Raw genomic sequence first — 24,036 nt, forward strand, 5'->3', positions numbered from 1 at the left:
TAAGTTATAATTACTGCCAAATACCCTCACTAGCCCTGAAAAGCTAATTTTATATTTGTGGTATATTCAATTTCTCCATTATACAAAAGTTCCACTGTTTCATTTTTTTAAAGTTTGTTATTTAATTGCTATCTTAAAGCAGTCATCATTTATTTCACTGTCTGAAATATTTAAATTCCAAATGAAGGGATTCAATGCTTTTAATTTCTTGGTTTACTTTCTGAGAATACTTCAGTCTAATTGGCTGGCTGCTTGCCCTGCTTGCTGACAGCCTTGCTGCTGAACATCTGGAGATCGTCTTGACTTGGTGCCAGATTTAAATGCAATCAGGAAAGAGGAAAACCACACCACAGAGATCGCAAAGTCCAGCCCATTGAAATAATGGGTATGATATGATTTTGAACCATACAGACGAAGAAGCTTCCAAATTCACTCTGGTCTGCACTGTGCCAAATGGTGAAAACATAAAAATTGTTCTCCATGTCCCCAGACTAGTGAAAGACACACTCCTGATTGCAATTCCGTGAACGCTGCTAGAAATACACTTTGCAGAGCTGAGGCTAGACAGCATTTGGCCTGGCTGTGATTTCCATCCCCTCACTGAAGTAATGCAATAGCTTATTGAGATTCACTGTATAGGCTCACTGACAGGTGAAATGCCAGAACGCTGTCCGCTCAGTGGAATGTGCCACGGAATGAAAGAAAAGAATTTTTTTTACATGTATTCTTAAGCTGCTTTTATATTTTAAATTGGATCCACGGAGCCTGGAATTGGTGAGCTATTAAATCCATTTTTCCATGGCAGATTCAGATACTATGGCATCCAAATTTAAAACTATATAAAAGCAGCTTTTATGATAAGTTTTGACAAGTCATTGCTAATTAGTTGGCTGATGTTTCACTTTGAAGAAGGAATAGCTCATAAGTACATATAAATTGTCTTTCTTGCTTAGTTTTGTTTATTTTCTAACTTGCAATTTTTTTTTTACCTTTTTATTTATTTGTAGGTTTCTTTCTCGCCATCAATCCACTTTTGCATGAATTGCCTAGTTATCGGTCACTGAATAGAAGGTCTTCACTTAGTACAACTGCAAGCAGACGGAAAAGCAACATCCCCAGTTATTTATTTTCTTCATATCGCAGAAAAACTGATTCACTGATAGAGGATTTTGAACAGACCGTTAGACCAGTACGAGAGTTGCCTGTTAGCATTAAAGAGAAGAAGCGAATCAGGTTAGACTGTCTATACTGGAGCATGGAAAACCATCATTGCAAATGAATATTGATGAAGCAATAAAATAGTGGACATGCTGTTAATGATGCACTTATGTAGAACATCATAATGCAAAACTGCGGGCATAGCATTTAGGCTTTGATGTTTTACTGCTGCAGTTTTTAGGCTGCTACAATTAATACATGGCAGTGTTAAAAAGAAACAAACAACTTCCCTTTACACAGTATCTTTCGTGTCCTCAGAACAACCCAAAGCACTTTAGAGCCAACCAATTAATTTTGAAGTACAGTCACTGTAGCTTTGTAGGTAAGTGTGGCACAACAATTTTCACACACAGACCCGCAAAATGAGTAGAAATCCGTTTTACGTGATAATTTGGAGATTGGCCAGGAAAAACTCCCACTCTTCTTTGAGTAATGCCACAGGATTTATAATTGAACAGACATCTGAAAGATGGCACTTGGATAATACACTGTTTCCTCAATACTGCACTGATGTGTCAGTCTGGATTATGTGCTCAAGTCCTGTACTACTGCGCCCATTACTTTCTGGTTTAGAGGTGAGCGTTCCACCTAATAAGTCAGTTGATATTGTAGATAACGGAGATCAAAGATTGCGCCATTACTGCACAGAAGATGGCCATTTGGCCCATCGAGTTCATGCTGGCTCTCTGTAGATCAATCCAGTCAGTCCCATTCCCCTCTTGTATGCCCGTAGCCCTGCAAGTTTATTTTCCTCAAGTGTCCATCCAGTTTCATTTTGGAGTCACTGTCTCTGCTTCCACTACACTTGTGGGCAGCGAGTTCCAGGTCATTGCCATTTGCTCCGTTAAATAAAGTTCTTCCTCATCCTGCGCAACTCTTGCCTAAAACCTTTAAATCTGTATCCTCTAGTCCTTGTGTTATCAGCTAATGGGAATAGCTTTTCTTTTTCTACCTTTATCTAAATCTGTCATAATCTTGTACACCTCTATCAAATCTGTCCTCAATCTTTGCTCCAAGGAGAACAACTGTAGCTTAACCTTATAGCTAAAAATCCCTTATGCCTGCAGCCATTCTGGTAAATCTACTCTGGATTCCCTTAAGGACCCTCGCATCCTTCCTAAAGTGTGGACACAATACTCTATTCTAGTTGTGGCCTAAGCAGAGCTTTATAAAAGTTCAGTATGACTTCCCTGCTTTTGTACTCAATGCCTCGATGAGGCTCAAGATGCTTTGCTAACTACTCTCTCAATATGTCCTGCTGCCTTCAAAAGATCTATGCACGTGAACTCCCAGGTCCCTCTGTTTTTGCACATTCTTTAAAACTGTGCCGTTAAGTATATATTGCCTCTCCCTATCCCTTCTGACAAAATCCATCACCTCACACTTCTCTATTAAATTGCAGCTGGTACTTGTCTGCCCATTCTGCGAGCCTATCTATGTCCTGTTGCAGTTGATTTGGTATCATCCTCACTGTCACACCTGCAAGTTTGGTATCATTGGTGTTATGGCCACGTGGTGAGGGGTGTGGGTATGGGAATTAAAATCCCCAATGTCACCACTCTATAGTTTTTGCACATCTCTAATTTCCCTGCAGATTTGCTTGTGTGTCTGTGTGTGTGTGTGTGTGTGTGTGTGTGTGTGTCTCTCTGTCTGTGCCTCTCTCTCTGTCTCTATTTCTGTCTCTCTGTCTCTCTCGCTCTCTCGCTCTCGCTCTCTCACTCTCTCTCTCTCTCTGTATCTTTCGCGCTCTCTGGCACCCGCGCCCTCTCTCGCTCTCACTCTTCCTTGCACTCGCTCGCTCCCGGCCCCGCTTGCGTGCTCCTGGCTGTGGCTAAAGGGGAACCAGTGGATGTATTGTTCTTAGATTTCCAGAAGGCATTTGATAAGGTGCCACATCAAAGGTTATTGCAGAAAATAAAAGCTCATGATGTAGGGGGTAACATATTGGCATGGATAGAAGAATGGTTAGCCAACAGGAAACAGAGCATAGGCATAAATGGGTCATTTTCTGGTTGGCAAGATGTAACAAGTGGTGTGCCATAGGGATCTGTGCTGGGGTCTCAACTTTTTACAGTTTATATAAATGACTTGGATGAAGGAACCAAAGGTATGGTTGCTAAATTTGCTGATGACACAAAGGTAGGTAGGAAAATAACTTGTGAAGAGGGCATAAGGAGGCTACAAAGGGATATAGATAGGTTGTGAGTGGGCAAAGACCTGGCAAATGGCGTATAATGTGGGAAAATGTGAAATTTTCCACTTTGGCAGGAAGAATAAAAAGGAAGCATCTTATCTAAATGCTGAGAGATTGCAGAGCTGTGAGATGCAGAGGGATCTGGATGTCCTTGTGCATGAATCGCAAAAGGTTAGTATGCAGGTACAGCATGTAATTTGGAAAATTAATATATCATTTATCGCGAGGGGAATTGAATACAAAAGTAGGGAGGTTATGCTTCAGCTATACAGGGCATTGGTGAGACCACATCAGGAGTACTGTGTACAGTACTGGTCTCCTTATTTAAGGAAGGATGTAAATGTGTTGGAGGCAGTACAGAGAAGGTTTACTACGCAAATACCTGGAATGGGCGTGCTGTCTTACGGGGAAAGATTGGACAGGCAAGGCTTGTATCCGCTGGAATTTAGAAGAGTAAGAGGCGACTTGATTGAGACATATAAGATTCTGCAGGGTCTTGACAGGGTGGATGTGGAAAGGATGTTTCCCCTTGTGGGAGAATCTGTTTAAAAATCAGGCGTCGCCCATTTAAGATCGAGCTGAGGAGAAATTTTTTTTCTGAGGGTTGAGAGTCTTTGGAATTGTCTTCCTCAAAAGGTGGGGGAAGCAGAGTCTTTGAATATTTTTAAGACAGAGGTAGATAGTTTCTTGATGAGCATGGGGGTGGAAGGTTATCAGAGGTAGGTGGAAATGTGGAGTAATCAATTCAGCCATGAACGTATTGAATGGCGGAGCAGGCTCGAAGGGCAAATGACGTACTCCTAATTTGTATGTTAAGCAGAATTTTTTGTTTACAGTGGAGACATTCACATTTTAGTCCCTTCCCTTGATTTTGTTAGACTATATTCAAATTAATTTTTATTTGCATAGCTTGTAGCTTTTGGTATTTTTTTTTCTTCTGTTTTGAGCTCTGGTTTCATCTTTGTTTTGTTCAGTTTATGGGTTCTGCTTCTAATTCCTTTTCATGCTCATCAGATTTGGATTCTGGTTTGCAGAGTTCTTCTGGCTCCTTCTTCTTTGTCTTTTCTGTTTCTTTAGCCTCGGACTCCCTTTTTGGACTTGCTATTGAATCTGTTTTCTTATATTAAAACTATTCACTAGAAATATCATTGAAGCTGCTCCCGCTCTTCTGTAACTTTGGCCGAAGTACAATGGAAATCTCGTTGATGTTCGTACATGGGGCATTCGCAGCATTTCCAGCCAACTTACAGCTGTGAAGAGAGCAGCTCTGAGGAAATTCTTGGCCTAGGTCTCCGCATAGCATACAAAAGCGAAAAGGCAATGCTAAGCCTAAGCCAACACTGGGTTAGGCCACACTTAGAATATTCTGGCCAGTTTTACATGCGTTAACATGTTTCTGCTTCTAACATTTTTATTCTATCGCTTGTTTTATTAGAGTTGCTTCAGAATATCAAACATACATATTAACAAAAGATCAAAGCATCATATTTAGAAAAAAGACATGGGAACGGTTTGTTCAAGCAGTGAAGGAACGATTATCCAGCCTGTATCTTTGGAAAAAAGACATTCATGATATAGAAGGTGAGGAAATTTGAAATGCTGTTCAGCTAAACAATTGAGATAATCTGTTGTAAATCATTAAAATGTTGGATTGCATCAGTGCGCTTTCGTGAAATGTAAATAGGTCATTTTTTTAATTTTGTAAAAATAGGAATGGTCTCTGTCAATCCTTAGAATAGTCTATTTTCCCAATAGTTTGCTGCCTCTGTAAAATTGAAGGAGAATGCGCAGTAAGAGAAAGAGGACTTCAGATCATGATGTGGCTGGGGTTTGATGGGTGGGGAAGTTTACCTGGTCAGGTTGCCATCCTGTATTTATTATAAAATAGGGGGATGTTTATTATGCTGAAGGAAGAGTACAAAGGATTTACAGTATACAATTTGCATATGCAAATGAGTTTTATTTGAAGGTGGCATAGCAGGTTGAGAAAGTGGTTAATGAGGCATACGGGATCCTGGACTTTATAAATAGTGGTATAGAGTACAAAAGCAAGGAAGTTATGATGAACCTTTATAAAACACTGGCTTGGCCTCAACTGGAGTATTGTGTCCAATTCTGAGCACTACATTTTTCGAAGGATGTGAAGGCTTTAGAGAGGGTGCAGAAAAGATGTATAAGAACGGTTCCAGGGAAAACGGATTTCAGTTATATGGATTGATTGGAGAAGCTGAGGTTGTTCTCTTTAGAGAAGAGAAGGTTGAGAGGTGCTCAGAATCATAAGGGATCTAGACAGAGTAGATAGAGAGAAAATGTTCCCATTGGCAGAAGGATCAACAATGATGTAAAGTGATTGGCAAAAGAACCAAGGGCAACATGACTTAAAACATTTTTACACAGTGAGTGTTTACAATTTGGAATGCACTGCCTGAAAGTGTGGTGGAGGCAGATTCATCGTGGCTTCAAAGGGGAATTGAATAAGCATCTGAAGGGCAAAAATTTACAGGGCTACACCGAAAGGGCCGAGGAGTGGAACTAATTAAATTGTTCTTGCAAAGAGCCAGCACTGGCTTGGCGGACTGAATGGCCTCTTTCTGTGCTGTACCCATTCTCCGATTCTATTGTGGCTTTTTTCTCTAATTCAGGGAGCCAAGAGTGGCCCACGTTTATCATTTTGAACAAAATGGTATTGCAAAATAAAATGCTGAAAACCAACTGCCAGTAAGATCATCAGATATGGGTGGGTCCCTCACAAGTTTGTGTGAGGTCATCTGCTTTGAACCCAAGAACGATCAATCAGAGTATTTTCTTAATGGTGAGCAGCTAGGAACTGTGCAGGTGCACTGAGATTTAGGGGCCTATGTACTAAAATTACAAAAAGCTGGTGGACAAATGCAAAAAATAATTTCAAAAGTCTAATGGAATGTCGACCTTTATCTCAAGGGGTCTAAAATACGAAGGAGTGCAAGTTATGCTGCAGCTGTGTAAAACTCTGGTTAGACTGTATCTGGAGAACTGCATTCAGTTCTGGGCGCCACACCTCAGGAAGGGTTGGCCTTAGATTGGGTGCATCGAAGATTCACCAGAATGATACTGGGGCTGAAAAGGTTAAATTATAAGGACAGATTGCATAGACAAGGCATGTATTCCTTTGCATACTTTGGAACTCACCCGTAAAGCTGTTGCAGCTAGGCCAACTGAAAAGTTTTAAATAAAAGCGAAATACTGCGGATGCTGGAAATCTGAAATAAAAACAAGAAATGCTGGAAATACTCAGCAGGTCAGGCAGCATCTGTGGAGAGAGAAGCAGAGTTAACGTTTCGGGTCAGTGACCCTTCTTCAGAACTGGAATGCCTACCTTGAAGTTCTGCTCTTCTCTCCGACCCAGTTCTGAAGAAGGGTTAGTGACCTGAACGTTAACTCTGCTTCTCTCTCCACAGGTGCTGCCAGACCTGCTGAGTATTTCCAGCGCTTTTTGGTTTTATTTCCGATTTCCAGCATCTGTAGTATTTTGCTTTTATTGATAGATTTTTGTTAGCTAAGCCTACAAAGGGATATGGAATCAGGCAGGTAAATGGAGTTGAGATACATCCATGATATAATTGAGTGACAGAACAGGCTTAATATGACCTACACCTGTTTCAATGTTCCTAATGTTCTTGAACTTTTAAAATTTTCCTTTTTATCTTTCAGGCAAATTTGGCACCGGAATCCAATCTTACTTCTCCTTTCTCCGTTTTCTGGTTTTGTTGAATTTTGTGATTTTTCTATTAATGCTTACTTTTGTCACACTTCCGATGATCATTTCAACGCAAGGAGTTAACATTACACATGCCAAAGTTTCCTCCTTTGCCGTAGGTAATTAATGTGCATTAAACTTAGGAGTGCAGATTTTATTTTTGGAAACCTAGTTAATCGTAATGCTGACCAGACACTTGTTCCAATCAAAGGCTACTGCTGAAGAATCAGTTGTTACAGAGAACAATCTGACTTATATTTTTAAACCTTCACATACAGATAAGATGTTGCTAGCTTCTTATAAGAAAATGAAATGGACTAGGATTGCAAAATGGTTGCTGTTGGGATCTTTTCCTACTCCATTCTGTATGTGCTCCAATTGTAGACCCACTTTCCATTACTTTTTTCTTGTGCTGTCAGCACCTGTTTTACACACAGTCGACAGAAAAAGCTTTTTTCCTCAGTAAATCAGTACAGTATAGCAGCTGCCAATCCTGAGGATAGTTCTGCAAACGTGTTCATGTTGTTTTGAGGTTTTTACATTTTGCAAATTTTTAAGAGGTTTAGCTTTTGTTCAGTTATTGTGCCATTTTCTTAAGCTGTTGCTTACCATGCCTCAGTTTTGGTACATTTGTTATTATCTGTCTTGGTTTTAGTCAACACTTGTTTGGTCTCTGGTTGGTAACCGCTTCCAGTTTTAATCTTTTTGCCAACTTCAACATATTAATGAATTATCTAAGTCCACCTGGGATCCTGATTGACGGCCCAGGAACATAGTGGGTGGGGTTGCTGAATGGCCGGGAATGTATTAGGTCATATTCTCTTGCACCTGTCTCTCTCAATGCTGCCAAACCTTGGGATTCCTAGAGTGCTCCTGGATTCATGGATACGTACTCCATCTTTTCTCAACCCTTTCCCCCTCTTGCTGTCCAGTGCTCCCAGTGCCTAGACGTCCTCTTAAGGGCTCAGAAAACTGTAATTCTCATACATGCACACTGCCATCCCTCTGAAAAGCCCCAACCTCACCTGCTGGTGCAAATCCCATTCATTGCTGAGACTTCGTTGCTTTAAACAAAATAAAATATATTGTGCATTACATAGTAAGTACTAACAAAAAAACCGATGTGCCCAATAAGGAATATTCATCAGTTGGAAACTTACATTCAACTTTTAATGGAAAAAATCCTACAGTTAACTTTTAAAAAAAAACTGGCAGCCAAGTTGGCCACCGCAATTTGCACCTGAAACACCTTTCACATTCCAAGGCCTCCAACAGGAGATAGAGGTCTAAGGAGCATGGACCCAGAACAGTGGCTTGCTCTAAGTGATTCAATTACTGAAGATTGCTTTGTTAGGATTGCCTTGAATGCTATAACACCTTGACTTTGAAAGAGCAAACCCCTCCAAGTGTAAATATCGGCATCCTGGGGCCTGGGGAACCAATTCCAAATCTTGAATCTCATTAGAAGGTTCCAGAGAATATACTGAGGCAGTCATGTGACTGTCTGTCCCTCTGTGAAAGCCGAGAGTTTTCCTGAACAAAGAGAGACAAGCAGTAACTTAGACTGTGTAGCAGCAGAAAGGCTGTGTCTCTCTCCTCTCCTCTCTCTCACTCTTCTTCTCGCTCTCTCGCTCTCTTTCTTTCTTTCTTTCCCCCCCCCCCCCCCCCAAGGTAACACCACAAGTTTGAAAACTGTCTGTAGTGGTGGACCCTCCAAACCTACAGATTGCTGCAGACAGACCAGGGAAGAGCTGTCTACAAGTCTGCCTCCAAGAAAATCCTGAGCCAAGAGGGCCAACCACAAAGTGCTCTTTGACTAGCCAAAGACTTCGAGAATACAAACTCAGCCAGAAGACAACCGAATCATCCAACTTCACAGACTGTGTATTTAATTTTTATTTATTCTGGACTCTAATCCAACCTCAGAATCTACTTCTCACTCTGTAATCTAGGTGTATGCGTGTGTAATTCTCATGTGAATGCATGTGTGAATGTGTAGCGTATTTTTTTATTTTATTTAGATCGGGTTTAGGTTGTTAAGTATTATAAAATCACCTCTTTCTTGTTTAAACTCGAGAAAACCTGTCTGATTTGGTTCTTTCACGATCACAGTAAAGGTTGAAGGTAAAACACTCACTGAAGTGGGTAAGCACATCCACTGTTTTTTTTTATTAAAAAAGGAATAAACCCAGTTACGGTCAAATAAGAGGGGAGCCTGTGACCAACTCCCGCCCCACCTTCTCACCTGACTGTAACAGAAATTTGGGGGCTCATCTGAGATGGTAACCCTACAACAAACAAGAAATTGGAAGTGGGAACCCAAATTGATCCCTATCAAAATTTTAAAAACCTCCAATACAGGTTTTCATGACTAGAGTACTAACATGTTCACGTTCGAGGCCAGTACCCTTCTAAGCCAAAGTGAAGTAACTTGGGACAGGTTAAATGCCCTATCAATTGAAGAGTTGAGGAATGTAGCCGAGCAGTTAGTGATTACTTTCCGTTCAAAAGCTAGGAAATCTGAAATCCTAAGTCTTGTAGCCAGCCACTTTCACTTGAACCTAAAGAGTCAGAAGCAGACAGGGTAATGTTAGCAAAAAGGCAATTAGAACAGGGGAGACTAGAATTATAATTCCATTGAGAGAAAGAGCAGAGATAGTGTCAGGAAAGGGAAAAAGAAAGAGCTTAACAAGGTGAAGGAAGAAAGAGAGTTAAGGCGACTTGAATTATCTAGGGGAAGACCCAGTATACCCAGCGAAGGCATGGCTAGTGAGGAAGCTAGCCCTTGCTCAGGACCATGTGCTGAACTATTAAAGTTTGCACAGTTGATTTCAAAGTTCAATGAGGGAGATGTGGCAGCATTTTTCGTCACTTTTGAAAAGCTTGCAAAAGATTGAAATAGCTGGGAGCTGGTGCTGTTGTAACAAAGCAAGCTAATTGGAAAAGGCCATGAGGTTTATGCACTGTTGCCAGATGAAAGTTCATCAGATTATGAGATGACTAAAAATACTATCCTGAGGGCACATGAACTGGTACCGGAAGCGTTTCGCCAGAAATTACGGACCTTCCGGAAGCAGCCTGACCAAACTTACCTCGAGTTTGAAAGAGTTAAGAAGCTTACTGTTGACCAGTGGATACGGGCACTTAAGATACAGCCCACAAATAAAAACCAGAGAGAGGTGATCCTTTTCGAGTTTAAAAACGTACTTCCCCTTTCTATTAAAACCCACTTAGAGGAACAGAAGGTTCGACGAGCCAGGCAAGCTGCAATTCTGGCTGCTGAATTTACCCTTGTACACGAGCCCTTACCCCATGGGAAACCCTTCCCTGGTTACCCCCACAAACCTGAAAAGGATAAAAGGTGGGGTGGGGGGTGGGGGGGGGGTGGGGGGGAGAAACAGGAGTCCGAACCACCATGGGTGAGAAGGGAAAGCTGGACACATAGGGGCCCCTCCTCAGGCTAAAAAGGACAATACTGAGAGCAGGAGCAACCACCTGAAGACCTGTGTGTTTCCACTGTAACAAGGCAGGTCCCTTTCAAGCTGACTGCTGAAATTATGGGGAAACCCTGTAGGATTAATTGGGGCACACCAGACCAGGGCAGGAGAAGGGGCCCTGATGGAAAGCACAGCACATCAGGCTGTGGCTTACTGCAGCAGTAGGACCCAGTAAACCTACTGCAGTGAGTGTGGGAAAACTTAACAAAATCCCTGAAAGTTACCAGGATTTTTTTATCCCAAGGGAAAGAGACCCCATACCCCTTGAGTGAGGCAAGCAAGCCCATAGTCATACTTAGGGATACAGGGGCCACCAAATCCCTTCTGCTGGGAAAAGGCATTATCTTTCCCCCAGAGAGTGCAGTGAATGCTAGAGTGTTAGTGAATGGTGTCGGGGGGCAGTGTGTGCTCATACCTTTATATCGGGTGCACCTGGAGTGCGACCTAGTTTCAGGACTGGTAACTATGGGGATTGTCCCTAGTTTACCAGTGGATGGGGTCAACTTGCTCCTGGACACTCATCTGACAGGGCAAAGGTGGTAGCTTTCCCAGTAGTTTTAGAGGGACCGAAAAAGGTCATGGAGACACAGCAGTTGCAGGAGAAGGTCCCCGGCACTTTCCCTAACTATGTGGTGACAGTGTATGGCCAAAAAAGCTCCATCAGAGGAGGCTGAACTGGCACTCCACACAGATGACCCTACTGTTATCTGAAACGTTCTTTGGGAAGTTAGAGGGTTAAACAGATCTTCCCTAGTTGAGGCTCAGCAAGCCGACACAGTATTAAAGAAGTTGGCACAGACTGTCCAAACCGAAGCTGAAATGGAGGGAGTCCCAGAGTGCTATTATTTAAAGAATGGGGTGCTGATGAGGAAGTGGAGACCTTCTCACAGACCTGCGGACCAAGAGTGTACAGTGGTGCCACTGACATACTATAAGGAAATACTAAGAATAGCCCACGAACTTCTAATGGCTGGACATGTCAGTGTACCAAAAACCCAAGCCTGCATAAAACAGTTTGTTAAAGATGTTGTGGAGTTCTGTAAAACTTGCCACATGTGCCAGGTTGTGGGGAAGCCCAAACCTGCAATAAAACCTGCATCCCTAATTCCCATACCGCCTTTTGGAGAGCCCTACAGCAGAGTGCCAGTGGATTGTGGGGGACCCCTGACGAAAACAAAAGGGAACTACCAGTATCTTCTCGCCATTATGGATGTGGCTACCTGATTCCCAGAGGCCATTCCTCTAAGAACTATCTCTGCCAAGGTAGTGGTGCAGGGGCTAGCCCAATTCGTTACCTGATATGGGCTGCCTACTGTGATCTAGACGGAACAGGGCATGAATTTCATGTCTGGGATCTTTCAAAAAGTCATGGGTAACCTGGGCTGAACCCAGCTAAAGTCCTCGGCCTGCCACCCACAGTCACAAGGGGCTTTAGAACGGTACCACCAGACCCTAAAGACAATGATCAGGGCATATTGCTACGAATACCCCCATGATTGGGACAAAGGGCTGGGATTTCTCCTATTTGCCACTAGGGACTCACCCAATGAGTCCCCTGGCTTTAGTCTGTTTGAATTAGTTCATGGACACGAGATGAGAGGTCCTCTTAAACTAATCAAGAAGAAATTTCTGGGATACAGGGATGAGGCTTCCATGTTAGACTACATTTGCATGTTCCGGGACCAACTCACGAGAGCCTACTCAGTGGCTCAAGAGCACCTAAAGACCTCCTAGGCAGCTATGAAAAGGGAAGCAGACAAGCATGCCAAGGCCAGAACATTTCGGCCTGGAGACCATGTATTTGTATTACTCCCAATTCAGGGTGAATCCCTGAAAGCCTGGTTGAGTGGCAAAGAGGATTAGCCTGGTAAATTATTTGACTGACACCCCAGACCGAAGGGAAACAACAAAGGCTGTGCCACATTAACACTGACCGCTCCAGTCAAAGCCCCCAATAAAAATATACTATTCTGATTGTGGTGGGAGAAAAGCACTGTTAATTCAATCTCGTCCCTCCACAGATCAACTAGCATATAATTTTAAACTTTCCAAATTAAAGAAAGACCCAGCCAAATTGTACCATCTATTAACCCCGAATGAGGTTAACCAAACCAGGTATCTTTAAATCAACAAATAACTGTTTAATTAGAAAAACTAAATTCTTAAACACTACTAAGATATAAACAACATTTAAAATAGAAAAAATTAGTGTCCTTTGTAGATTTACACTCCTGCCGGATGTCGAACAGTCCAAGGTTGCTTGAAGTCCTCACCACTGTCCGATGGGGAAAAAAGATTCTTTAACAGTAGAACAGTCCGTAGTCTAATTCAGAAGTTGAAATTGATGCTTTCCTTCTCCAGCGATGAATTTCAATAATTAACAACTTGCAAACACTTTTTAATGAATCAATTTGGCTTTAGAATTTTTGAGGAATATAAGATTGTCACAGTCTAATTTCCCTTTGTTCAGATTAGATTCTCAGATATTTCTGTTTTGGCTTGACTGTTTAGAAATTTGAGAGAGAATAATAAATAAAGCCTAAATTCTCTTCCTTCAGTTGAAATGGTCTGAGAACCCTCCTTTTAGGAGCAAACACACAGCTGTCTGTCTGTTTCTCTGAGTTAGAACAGTTTCCACTATAAGCCAGTTCAAAGTTAAATTGTAACAATGTATCTCTCGATCTCTGGTCCTGAATGGCTGTATCCCAGGGCAAGGCGAAAGCATTCTTTGATTCAGTTTTTAGAGCTTGCTACTTTAAAGCAGTACAGCTCCCTTTCCAGCCTTAAAGGCACACCGCATTCTTCCAAAAAAAAACTACTGGATCATAACACAGCCAGGAAGGGGGCAGACAAGCACGGGTCTCTCAGACAGTCAGGAAGGAAGGGGACAATAGGGACAGTGAGGATGAGCTAGAAGAAGGCCAAAGTGTTGAATAACCTAGACATCGCACCCTTCTATTCAAATACAGAGCAAAGTGAAGCAAATTAAATGCTCAAAGCATTTAAATAAGTCTGCAAGGACACACTAGGGTGCTCAACCCTAACCCTACAGGATCTGGAGGTAGGGGAGACCCCTCCCATAGAGCAGAACCCCTATCGCCTCGATCCCAAGAATGTGGGCCAGGTTCAGGAGGAAATACCGTTTATGCTAGAAAACAAACTGAGCACAGCTAGAGTAGCTGGAGTTCCCCACTTGTGCTAGTGCCCAAGCTGATGGTTCAACAAGGCTTTGCATTGATTACAGGAAGGTTACTGCCGTGACCAGAGCTGATTCCAACCCAATTCCTTGCCTAGAAGACTGTATTGATAGATTAGGAAATGCCATCTACATAACTACAGGAGATTTACTAAAAGGATATTGACAGGTTCTCTTAACACCCTGAGCCAAAGAGATCTCCGCTTTTGTCACCCCAAGTGGCCTATTTCGGTGCCAAGTGATGCACTTTGGTTTAAGGAATGCCCCAGCCACCTTACAAAGGCTGATGAACCAGGTAGTGGCTGGCCTACTCAACTGTGTAGTATATTTATATCATTTGCTGGTATACAGTGAGACCTGATGAGGGGGTGGGAACCACCTAGCCCAATTAGACACCCTCTTCCAACAGTTACAGTCAGCTAATCTAGCAGTAAACCTTGCTAAAAACGAGTTTGCTAAAGCTTGGGCATGTTGTAGGTCAGGGGCGAGTGCTGCCCAGGGCAGCAAAGGTACAAGCACTGATGGATTTGCCCATCCCCAAGACAAAGAGGGGAAATCATGCATTTTCTGGGGATGTACAGGTTTTATCGCAAGTTTGTTTCAAACTTCAGCACTATAGCCTCACCACTGACAGATGTCCTGCAGAAAAGAGCGAAGGAGTGTGGTCAGAGAGATGCCAAACTGCTTTCGAGAGGTTAAAAGCTGGTTCTGGCAGCTCCCAACTTAAATACCCTTTAAAGTGGCAGTTGATGCTAGTGACCTATGAGTAGTTGCTGTCCTGCTTCAAGACAATGATAGCTGTTGCGACAGACAGCTGCAGCAGTTCCAAAATTGACTGAATTTGAGGAGTGAGTGTTGAGAATGAACATGTGTTTTCTTCTTTTTCTTTTCCACAACTTTAATGAAACGTTCCTATCATCACATTTCATTCCGCGTGGTGTGGAGGTGTCAGGAAAACCGATATGCCAAATAAGGAATATTAGGAGGCTTACATTAAACTTTTAATGGCAAAAATCCTGCAGTTAACTTTTTTAAAAAACTGGCAGCCAAGATGGCCACCGCAATTTGTATCTGAAACACCTTTTCACATTCCAAGGCCTCCAACAGGTGACAGAGGTCTGAGGAGCATGGACCCAGAACAATGGTTTGCACTAAGTGATTGTTTCATTAATATTGCATTCAAGGCAATCCTAACGACTTAACTTTGAAAGAGCAAATCCCTCCAAGTGTAAATATTGGCATCTTGGGGCCTGGGGAGCCAATTCCAAACCTTGGATCTCAGGTTCCAGAGAATACACTAAGGCAGTCATGTGACTTTCCATCTCTGTGAAAGCTGGGAGTTTTCTTGAGCAAAGAGACAAGCAGTAACTCAGACTGTGCAGTAGCAGAAAGGCTGTTTGCCTCTCCCTCTCTCCACATATCGCCACGTTTGAAAACCGTCTGTGACGGTGGACCCTCCAAGCCTACAGATTGTTACAGAGACCAAGGGAAGAGAACACATACAAGTCTGCCTCCAAGAAACTCCTAAGCCAAGCGGGCTAACCACAAAGTGCACTTTGACTAGCCAAAGACTTCAAGAATACAACTTCAGCCAGAAGACCACAGAACCATCCAACCTCACAGACTGTGTATTTAATTTTTATTTATTCTGGACTCTAATCCAACCACAAAATCTACCTCTTACTCTGTAAGCTTGATGTGTGTGTGTGTAATTCTCATGTGAATGTTTATTTTTTATTTTATTTAAATCAGGTTTAGATTGTTAAGTTTAATAAACTCGCCTCTTGTTTAAGCTCAAGAAAACCTGTCCGATTTGGTTCTTTCGCGATCACATTAAAGGTAAAACACTCACTGAGGTGGTAAGTACCGCCACTGTTTCAAAAGAAAGGAATAAATCCAATTGCGGTCAAATAAGAGGAAGGGCAAGAGGGAAGCCTGTGACCCCTTCCTCACCTGACTGTAACAGTACATTGGTGTGTCATCTGGCTTAGAGTGAACAATGCAACAAGAAATCCACTAGTGGTACGTTTTAAGATTGCATAGCACTCAGCCTTCCCAGAAGCAGCTATGCCATCTACTTGTACTGGTTTCCAACAGAACTTTTATGAATGTGTCTGCACCAAGCTTAGTAAAACTCTGATCACCCTGAAGTCTGTCTTGGTCTTACAAGGATGTCCCAGTAGATTTCAGATCATTGAGAACATTTGTTTCTCCTTTTGACTCCTTGGTTAGGATTTGAAACTGATTTTAAGCAAGCTATAGTTTGAATTGCACCTTGAATCTGTGTTTTGTATGATCTCATGTCTGATACTTCCCTAATCTTTGTGCAACGCATTTAGGCTTTCCTCAGATATTAATCTCATGCTTGACTTTCCCACAAGTGTGCCCTCACTTCTTACAAACATTGACTTTATAACAAGGTAGCTGGTAATGCAACATTGCCTAGGGATTGAATGGAAATTCCTCTTGCTGCAGTAGCTTACTAAATGGGCATGAGAAGGCTTGTGTTCTAGTCTTTGGATACTGGGAGAGTAAATACTCCAGCCAATCACACAGAATATTATAAATTAGGAATTGAATTAAAACAGTACCAATGTGCTATACAGCTTGTGTGTTTTTTGTTCCCTTTTCTCCCTTTACTTAAGCTCATAGTGAGTGTCAGTGCCCTAATTCTTCTAATTAACATTAACTGGCAAAGCACAAACAAGGGATCAAATATGGGAGATATCTAATCCATAAGGTTTATTCCGAAAATATACACTGTGTTTATCCAGCAAGTCATTGAGGGAGCCCTGGTGTTGAAGGTTTACCTGCTACCTAGGTTTATTCCATTCAAAGGACTTGTACGCAATCCCTTAGCTTTTGTAACCAAAAACTTTCACAAGCCCAGGCAATTAACAGTGGCTGCACGTCAAAAGTACTGGGTTACTAGGTTTGGAGATAGATCAATAGAGAAGCAGGGGCAGACATTTAAGGGGATATTTCAGAATACTCAGAATAAGTATATTCCTACTATAAATAAAAAAATCTTAGGGGAAGACCTACCATCCGTAGTTAACTAAAGAAGTTAAGGAAAGCATCAAACTTCAGGAAAAGGCATATAATTGCGCAAAGATAAGTGGCAGTTCAGATGATTGGATAAATTAGAAAGAATGGCAGAGAATGACTAAAAGGTTAATCGAGAGAAAGAAATTAAGAGTATGAGAGGAAGCTAGCTAGAAATGTAAAAATGGATAGCAAAAGTTTCTACAGGTATTTAAAAAGGAAAAGAGTAAGTAAAGTGAGTGTTGGTCCTCTAGAGAGTGAGGATGGGGAGTTAATAGTAGATAAGGAAATAGCGGATGCAAGAACAAATATTTTGCTTCTGTCTTCACTATAGAGGATACAAAAAAATTCCAGCAACAGCTGTAAATCAGGAGGTGGAAGGAAGAGAGGAATTAGGTGAAATTACAATCACCAGAGAAGTGGTACTGATCAAACTGATGGAGCTGCGGGCTGACATGTCCCCAGGTCCTGATGGAATTCATCATAGGGTCTTAAAAGGGGTGGCTAATGAGGTAGCAGATGTGTTGGTGTTAATTTTTCAAAATTCGCTAGATTCTGGAAAGGTTCCATCTGACTGGAAAGTAGCAAATATGACCCCTCTATTCAAGAAGTGGTGGGAGGCAGAAAACAGGTAACTATAGGCCAGTTAGCTTGATGTCTGTCGTGGGGAAGGTGTTAGAATCGATCATTAAGGAGGTTGTAGCTAGGCACTCTCAAGATAATTGGGAATAATCAACATTGTTATGTGAAAGGGAAATCATGTTTAACCAACTTGTTGGAGTTATTTGAAGGAGTGACATGTGCTGTAGATAAAGGGGAGCCCGTTGATGTACTGTACTTGGATTTCCAGAAGGCATTTGACAAGGTGCCGCATAAAAGATTATTGCGCAAAGTAGGAACTCATGGTGTAGGGGGTAACATATTAGCGTAGACAGAAGATTGGTAGAAGACAGTGTATGCATAAATGGGTCCTTTTCTGATTGACAGGATGTGACAAATGGAGGCCTGCAGGGGGCTGTGCTGGGCCCTCAACCTTTTTAAAATTTATATCAATGACTTAGATGAGGGGAGTGATGGCATGGTAGCTAAATTTGCAAATGACACAAAGATAGGTAGGAAAGTATGTTGTGAAGAGGGCATTAGGAGGTTGCAGACCGATGCAGATAGGTTGAGTGAGTTGGCAAAAATCTGGCAGATGGAGTATAATGTGGGAAAATGTGAAGTTGTTCACTTTGGCGGGAAGAATAAAAAAGCAGGGTATTACTTAAACGGAGAACGACAGCAGAATTTCGAGATGCAGAGGGATCTAGGTGCTCTAGTGCATGAGTCACAAAAAGTTAGTATGCAGATACAGCAAGTAATAAAGAAGGCTAATGGAATGCTATCCTTCATTATGAGGGGAATTGAAAATAAAAGGAAGGATGTTATGCTTCAGTCATACAGGGCATTGGTGAGACCTCATCTCAAATACTGTGCAGTTTTGATCTCCTTATTTAAGGAAGGATGTAAATGCTTTGGAGGCGGTTCAGAGGAGGTTTATTAGATTGATACCTAGAATGAGCGGGTTGTCTTACAACAGTTGGACAGACTGGGCTTGTTTTCACTGGAGTTTAGAAGAGTGAGGGGAGAATTGATTGAAGTATATAAGATCCTGAACGGTCTTGACAAGGTGGATGAGGAGAGGATGTTTCCTCTTGTGGGTGAGTCCAGAACTAGGGGACCCTGTTTTAAAATTAGGGGTCACCCTTTTAGGACAGAGATGAGGAGAAATATTTTCTCTCAGATCGTTGTGCAACTTTGGAACTCTTTGCCTCAGAAGGTGGTGGGGGCGGGGTCATTGAATATTTTTAAGGTGGAGGTAGATAGATTCTTGTTAGGCAAGGGAATCAAAGGTTATCGGGGGTAGATGGGAGTGTGGAATTGGAAACACAAACAGATCAGCCATTATATTATTGAATGGTGGAGCAGGTCTGAGGGGCCGAATGGCCTATTTCTGCTCCTAATTCGTATGTTTTTATTGGCTGTAAAACACTTTGGGACATCATGAGATCATTAAAGGCACTGTACAAATGCAAGTCTGTGAACAAAATGTGATCATTAAACAAAGATGAATAAGTTGGGTGGCAGTATCTGTCTCCTTGTATGAATCCTCAGCAGGAGAAGCTCATTATGGTCATGCAGTGGGGATTCCTTGGCCCAAGCTACAGAAGGTTTCTATCAAAACTATGCCCATTGGCCAAGTACTTTAGCACTGCAGTGTTCCATGTCAGGCTGAACATACAAGTTTTCAATTTTACAACCTGTTTCTGCATTACTTTTTGAAGGACTGTGTCCACAAAAGATATTTTTCTTTTCTCTAATGGGAGGACAGCAAAATCTTATCTGTGAAGATTAAGCTTCTTTCAAAAATGATAAAGAACGTGCTTATGGTAGATCTTTCTAAAAGTTATATTTCTTTAGATGTTGATTAAGTGCATTTGTGTGAATTCTGTGAAGCTGAAAGTAACAAAGGAATGATCATGCACGAAACCTTGAATTTGAATTTAATGTGCACTTCACAAAATATTTTTATTTATTTATTTAGAGATAAGCACTGAAACAGGCCCTTCGGCCGACCAACAACCACCCATTTTATACTAATCCTACTTTAACCCCATATTCCCTACCACATCCCCACCATTCTCCTATCACCTACCTACACTAGGGCAGTTTACAATGGCCAATTTACCTATCAACCTGCAAGTCTTTGGCTGTGGGAGGAAACCGGAGCACCTGGTGGAAACCCACGCAGTCACAGGGAGAACTTGCAAACTCCGCACAAGCAGTACCCAGAACTGAACATTGCAAGATGACTGTCTTAATGCAAAGTATTATTCTGGTATTCTTTCCTGCTTCCTGGTTTTTTTGAAATAGTGGTTGGCAAAGACCAAAAAAAAACTGAATACATGATGTGATGGCACAAAGGAAATTAGTCGATTTTTTTTTTTTTGGACTCGCACTATTTGGTTTTGTTAAACTTATTTTCCCCTCTCCCTTAAGGAAGCATTTTGCTTGTGCTCTCCACATTTATTAACAGCTTGGGTAAGATGGGGAAATCCTTCTTGTGGGTCATCTTCTCTCCACTCTTAAATGCAAATTGTTTCTATAGCAATATTCCTCTGTGAAGTTTGCCCTTTCAATGAAAATCTTACCTATCTTACTTTTCTTTTTCATAGCCAAAGAATGCACAGTGTATGAACGGCCTAAAAAAGAGCTTGTAATTTTCTATAGTTACATGATTAATCTTTTCTCAGGAACAGTAAGTATATTCAGATATTACTATGATAGAAATTTAGGAATGTCAAATGGATGTAATTATGTAGAAAACTAATTTTATTTCCCCCTCCCACCTTTTGTTGTAAATTGATGATTGCTGGCCTGATTATTGCATGATGGCAATACATCATGAATATTTGGTTTATTTTGTGCTTTTTGATAGACTTTTTTACTTATTCTTTAAACCTTGATGATAATGGTCAAGATTTTGCAGTAGAAATAATGGTGAGGCTACCAGTGCTCACCATTATTAAGGAGTAAATCGGACAGCAGCGTCTGTCATGGAAATCAGGAACTTGCTGTCCGAGTTGCTATGCTTCTCCAGGAGCATCGCTTTACCAATATCTCACTGAGATGAAACACATGAAGTGATATAGCATTGCTTACCCACTAGATACTTACTAAAGACGCCAGAAATTTTAGGGCTTGTGCATTCAAGTGTAAATGAATTTTTTTTTTTATGGTGTAAGTCTTAATTATTGCCAAACAATATGGCACTGAAAAATTACTTTTAAAGGCATGGAATCTCATTCCTTCAGATTTTAGTTATTTAGAGATTTAGAGTCATCGAATCATAGAGAGATAGAGCACTGAAACAGGCCCTTCGGCCCACCGAGTCTGTGCCGACCAACAACCACCTATTTATACTAATCCTACAATAACCCCATATTCCCTACCACATCCCCACCTTCCCTCAGTTCTCCTACCACCTATCTACTCTAGGGGCAATTTACAATGGCCAATTTACCTAGCAATTTAATTTTTAAAAAATTCTTTGTCTTATTTATCTCACTCTTTTAATCGCATCTTTCTTTCTTTCTCTTTATTTTGCTTTCTGTACATGATTTGGCATTGAATTAAATATTCTAATTTGTCCTTGCTGGTTTAGTCTCTGTATCAGTAAGGATTCCTCAATGTGATTGGTTGAGGAGATACGGAGGGGAATTTTATGCTCTTCTCCATGGTGGGTTTGGAGAAGGGAGAGGATAAAATTGGGTGGGATGGTGGCCGGGGCTGGGAGTGGGGGAATGGGTCAGGATTCCCGCCATCATCGTGCTTCTAGCAAAATTTAGTCTGGGGTGGGAAGGCGTTCCTGCCCCGCCACCAATTGAGGCCCTTAACTGGGCAATTAACCCCAAATAAGGGGCTTTTCCCACAGCAGCCGTAAGTAGCCGTGCGGCAAGCGCTGTAAGTGTGGCACAAAAAACAGTGTCATCTGTTTCCCAGCTCTGGGGGCGGGGGATTCCCTCATTAGAAGGCATGCTGCCTGAATGAGGGACCCGGCATCAGGAAGTGGGGTGGGGGAGCCTGCTGAAAGCCACCCTCTGTCCTTGCTATGTAGGAGACACTAATTCAGCCTCAGCTGGAATATTGCGTCCAATTTTGGGCACTGCACTTTAGGAAAGACGTGAGGGCATTGGAGAGAGTATAGAAACGATTCACCAGAATGGTTCCAGGAATGAGGAATGTCAGTTATGAAGATAGATTGGAGAAGTTAGGATTGTTTTCCTTGGAGAAGAGAAAGTTGAGGCGTGATTTGATAGAGGTATTCAAAATCATGAAGGTCTGGACAGAGCAGATAGAGAGAAACTGTTCCCACTCATGAAAGGATCGCAGACGAGAGGGCACATATTTAAAGTATTTGGTAAGAGAAGCAAAAGTGACATGAGGAAAAAATTTTCCACACAGCGGGTGGTTAAGGTCTGGAATGCGCTGCCTGAGAATGTGGTGGAAGCAGGTTCAATTGAAGTATTCAAAAGAAATTAGACAGTTATATGAAAAAGAAGAATGTGCAGGGTTACGGGGAGAAGGCGGGGGAATGGAACTGAGGGAGTTGCTCATTCAGAGAGTTTGTGTGGACATGATGGGCCGAATGGCTACCTTCTGTACTGTAACGATTCTGTGAATTGCGGTGAGCAGCAGAGTGATGAAACTGATTTCTAACTCACTGTTAGCTATGTAGAAAGCAACATTGATATTTATGCTAATTTGTGGGTCAACATTCTCCCAAAACATCCGTTTATTTCATAATTTGTTTTGCATCCAAATGTTTTTGGTGCAGTTAATGGTTTGTCTTGTTATGGCAACTTGCGTTTCCTTAGCTATGGTGGAAATTCTGTGAGTAAAAGTTTTTGTATACTGTATATTGTTCAGGTTCAGTTCTGTCCAGTTGTTTTCCAATAACATTTCATGATTTAAATATAAATCTTTTGAAAATATAGGAAAGTAACATGTTTGCATGTTTCTATTGTATAACCTTTGTTTTTTTGAAACTGTTGCAAGAAATTATGTGGTTATTATGCAACATAAGGTTACAATATTTAAAATAAAGCTTTGACGTTGTAAACTGAAAACATTATTTTTGATATATTTGCTAATAGAGAACCCATGTAAAAGGCCTTCCTTATTTCTATAACCACTTCTCCCCCAAATGAAACTGTGTAAAAATGTTACACTTGATATGTACATAATTTAGGTATAATCTTTTGCACTTTCTTTTTTGGAAAGGCTCCATTGGAATATCTGTTTGTTATTTAAGAGTATATTTGTGGATTTTTTTAGGGATTCCTGGAGGAGACGTATCTGTTTTATGGATTTTACAAAACTGGAAGTTTGCATTCTGGCAATTTTCACTATAATCTACCACTTGCATATTTCATGACAACGTTTTCATACATCCTCCTGAGCCTATTCTGGATAGTGAAAAGGTAATTGCTTCTATTCCTGTTCCAGCTCTAAGTTTAATACAAGTCAAATAAATGTGTTAAAGAAATATATACACAGGGTATCATGTGTTTCATTTTTAAGTAATACGTTATAGAAATTCTGTTGAGTCTGCTTGGGATTACTCGTTACTCTCCATTGTTTTCTTGACCATATATGATCTTGTTCACAAGGTCAATATGCTTGATCAAATGTGGTTTGTTATACTTTTGTCATGGAACAACCCCATCTTCAGTTTGGCCATATTTAAAATAGTAATCAATTTTGTAAGAGTGCAGGAATATTTCAGGTATCACATGCAAGCTGTAGATGACTAAACATGCAACAGATTTTCTGCTTCAACTGCCATAAGTTGCCCAGTATGCATGCAAGGGATAAGCCCTGCCTGTAGAGGTTCACCTTAATTCAAAGTGTGAAGACTCTTCCTGTGACAGATAATTAGCATTCTTAAGTAAACATATATTGCAGATACTGTATGTGTTTTAAAAAAAGTGGATAAAACAATTTCATCTCTTCGGACAATTATAGTAGAATTTCTGCAGCAAAGTACGAAGTATAATCAGACTACATTCTATGTTAATCAAGATTATTCTAAATTTAATGTTTTATAGTCCTCTACCCTTCCCATATGATCGGATCTGAAATGTAAACAAACTGAAAAATTGTGTGCATTTTGGCAGTTGCAAAGGTTATTTAAAAAGCGAGTTTTGAAGGTTGACTTGTTAAAGTGAAAGTACACATTCTGAATTTGTTACCACTTCTACAATTTTTAATCTTGTGTGAATCCCTTAGGGCTGTGGAAGGTTTCAAACAAAGCTTTATCAGATCTGAAGACCGATTTCAGAGTTTTTGTAATAAGATTTTTGCTGGTTGGGACTTTTGCATCACAGATCAGCATGCTGCAAAGCTGAAACATAACAGTCTACTGTATGAGCTAAAAGTAAGTATTTTTTGTTGTTCCTCATAGAGTAGCAGAAGTGCCATCTTGCTTATGTCTCAGTGTAAAAAAAGCACTGCACAGTGTAGTATTGGACAGTGTATAGGGAAATCTCTGTTTAAACCCATGTTTAGCTGGTGTTAGCTGGGATGGTAACAGGCTACTACATTCAGC

General features: G+C 41.2%; 1 protein-coding gene across 3 annotated transcripts in view; it reads left to right on the top strand.

Annotated features, from left to right (window-relative positions):
• LOC137383396 (transmembrane channel-like protein 7) overlaps positions 1-24,036 on the top strand; it is a 125,847-nt gene that overhangs the window by 18,942 nt on the left and 82,869 nt on the right. For 2 of the 3 annotated variants that reach the window (XM_068056192.1, XM_068056193.1), the window contains exons 3-8: positions 1,008-1,233; positions 4,848-4,993; positions 7,103-7,267; positions 20,102-20,184; positions 22,764-22,909; positions 23,718-23,865. In XM_068056192.1, the coding sequence (XP_067912293.1) occupies positions 1,008-1,233; positions 4,848-4,993; positions 7,103-7,267; positions 20,102-20,184; positions 22,764-22,909; positions 23,718-23,865 (914 nt within the window). The remainder of the gene's footprint in view (positions 1-1,007; positions 1,234-4,847; positions 4,994-7,102; positions 7,268-20,101; positions 20,185-22,763; positions 22,910-23,717; positions 23,866-24,036) is intronic. The other variant, XM_068056194.1, reaches the window with a different exon arrangement.

This window comes from Heterodontus francisci, chromosome 24 (assembly GCF_036365525.1).
Source record: "Heterodontus francisci isolate sHetFra1 chromosome 24, sHetFra1.hap1, whole genome shotgun sequence".
Classification (NCBI taxonomy): domain Eukaryota; kingdom Metazoa; phylum Chordata; class Chondrichthyes; order Heterodontiformes; family Heterodontidae; genus Heterodontus; species Heterodontus francisci.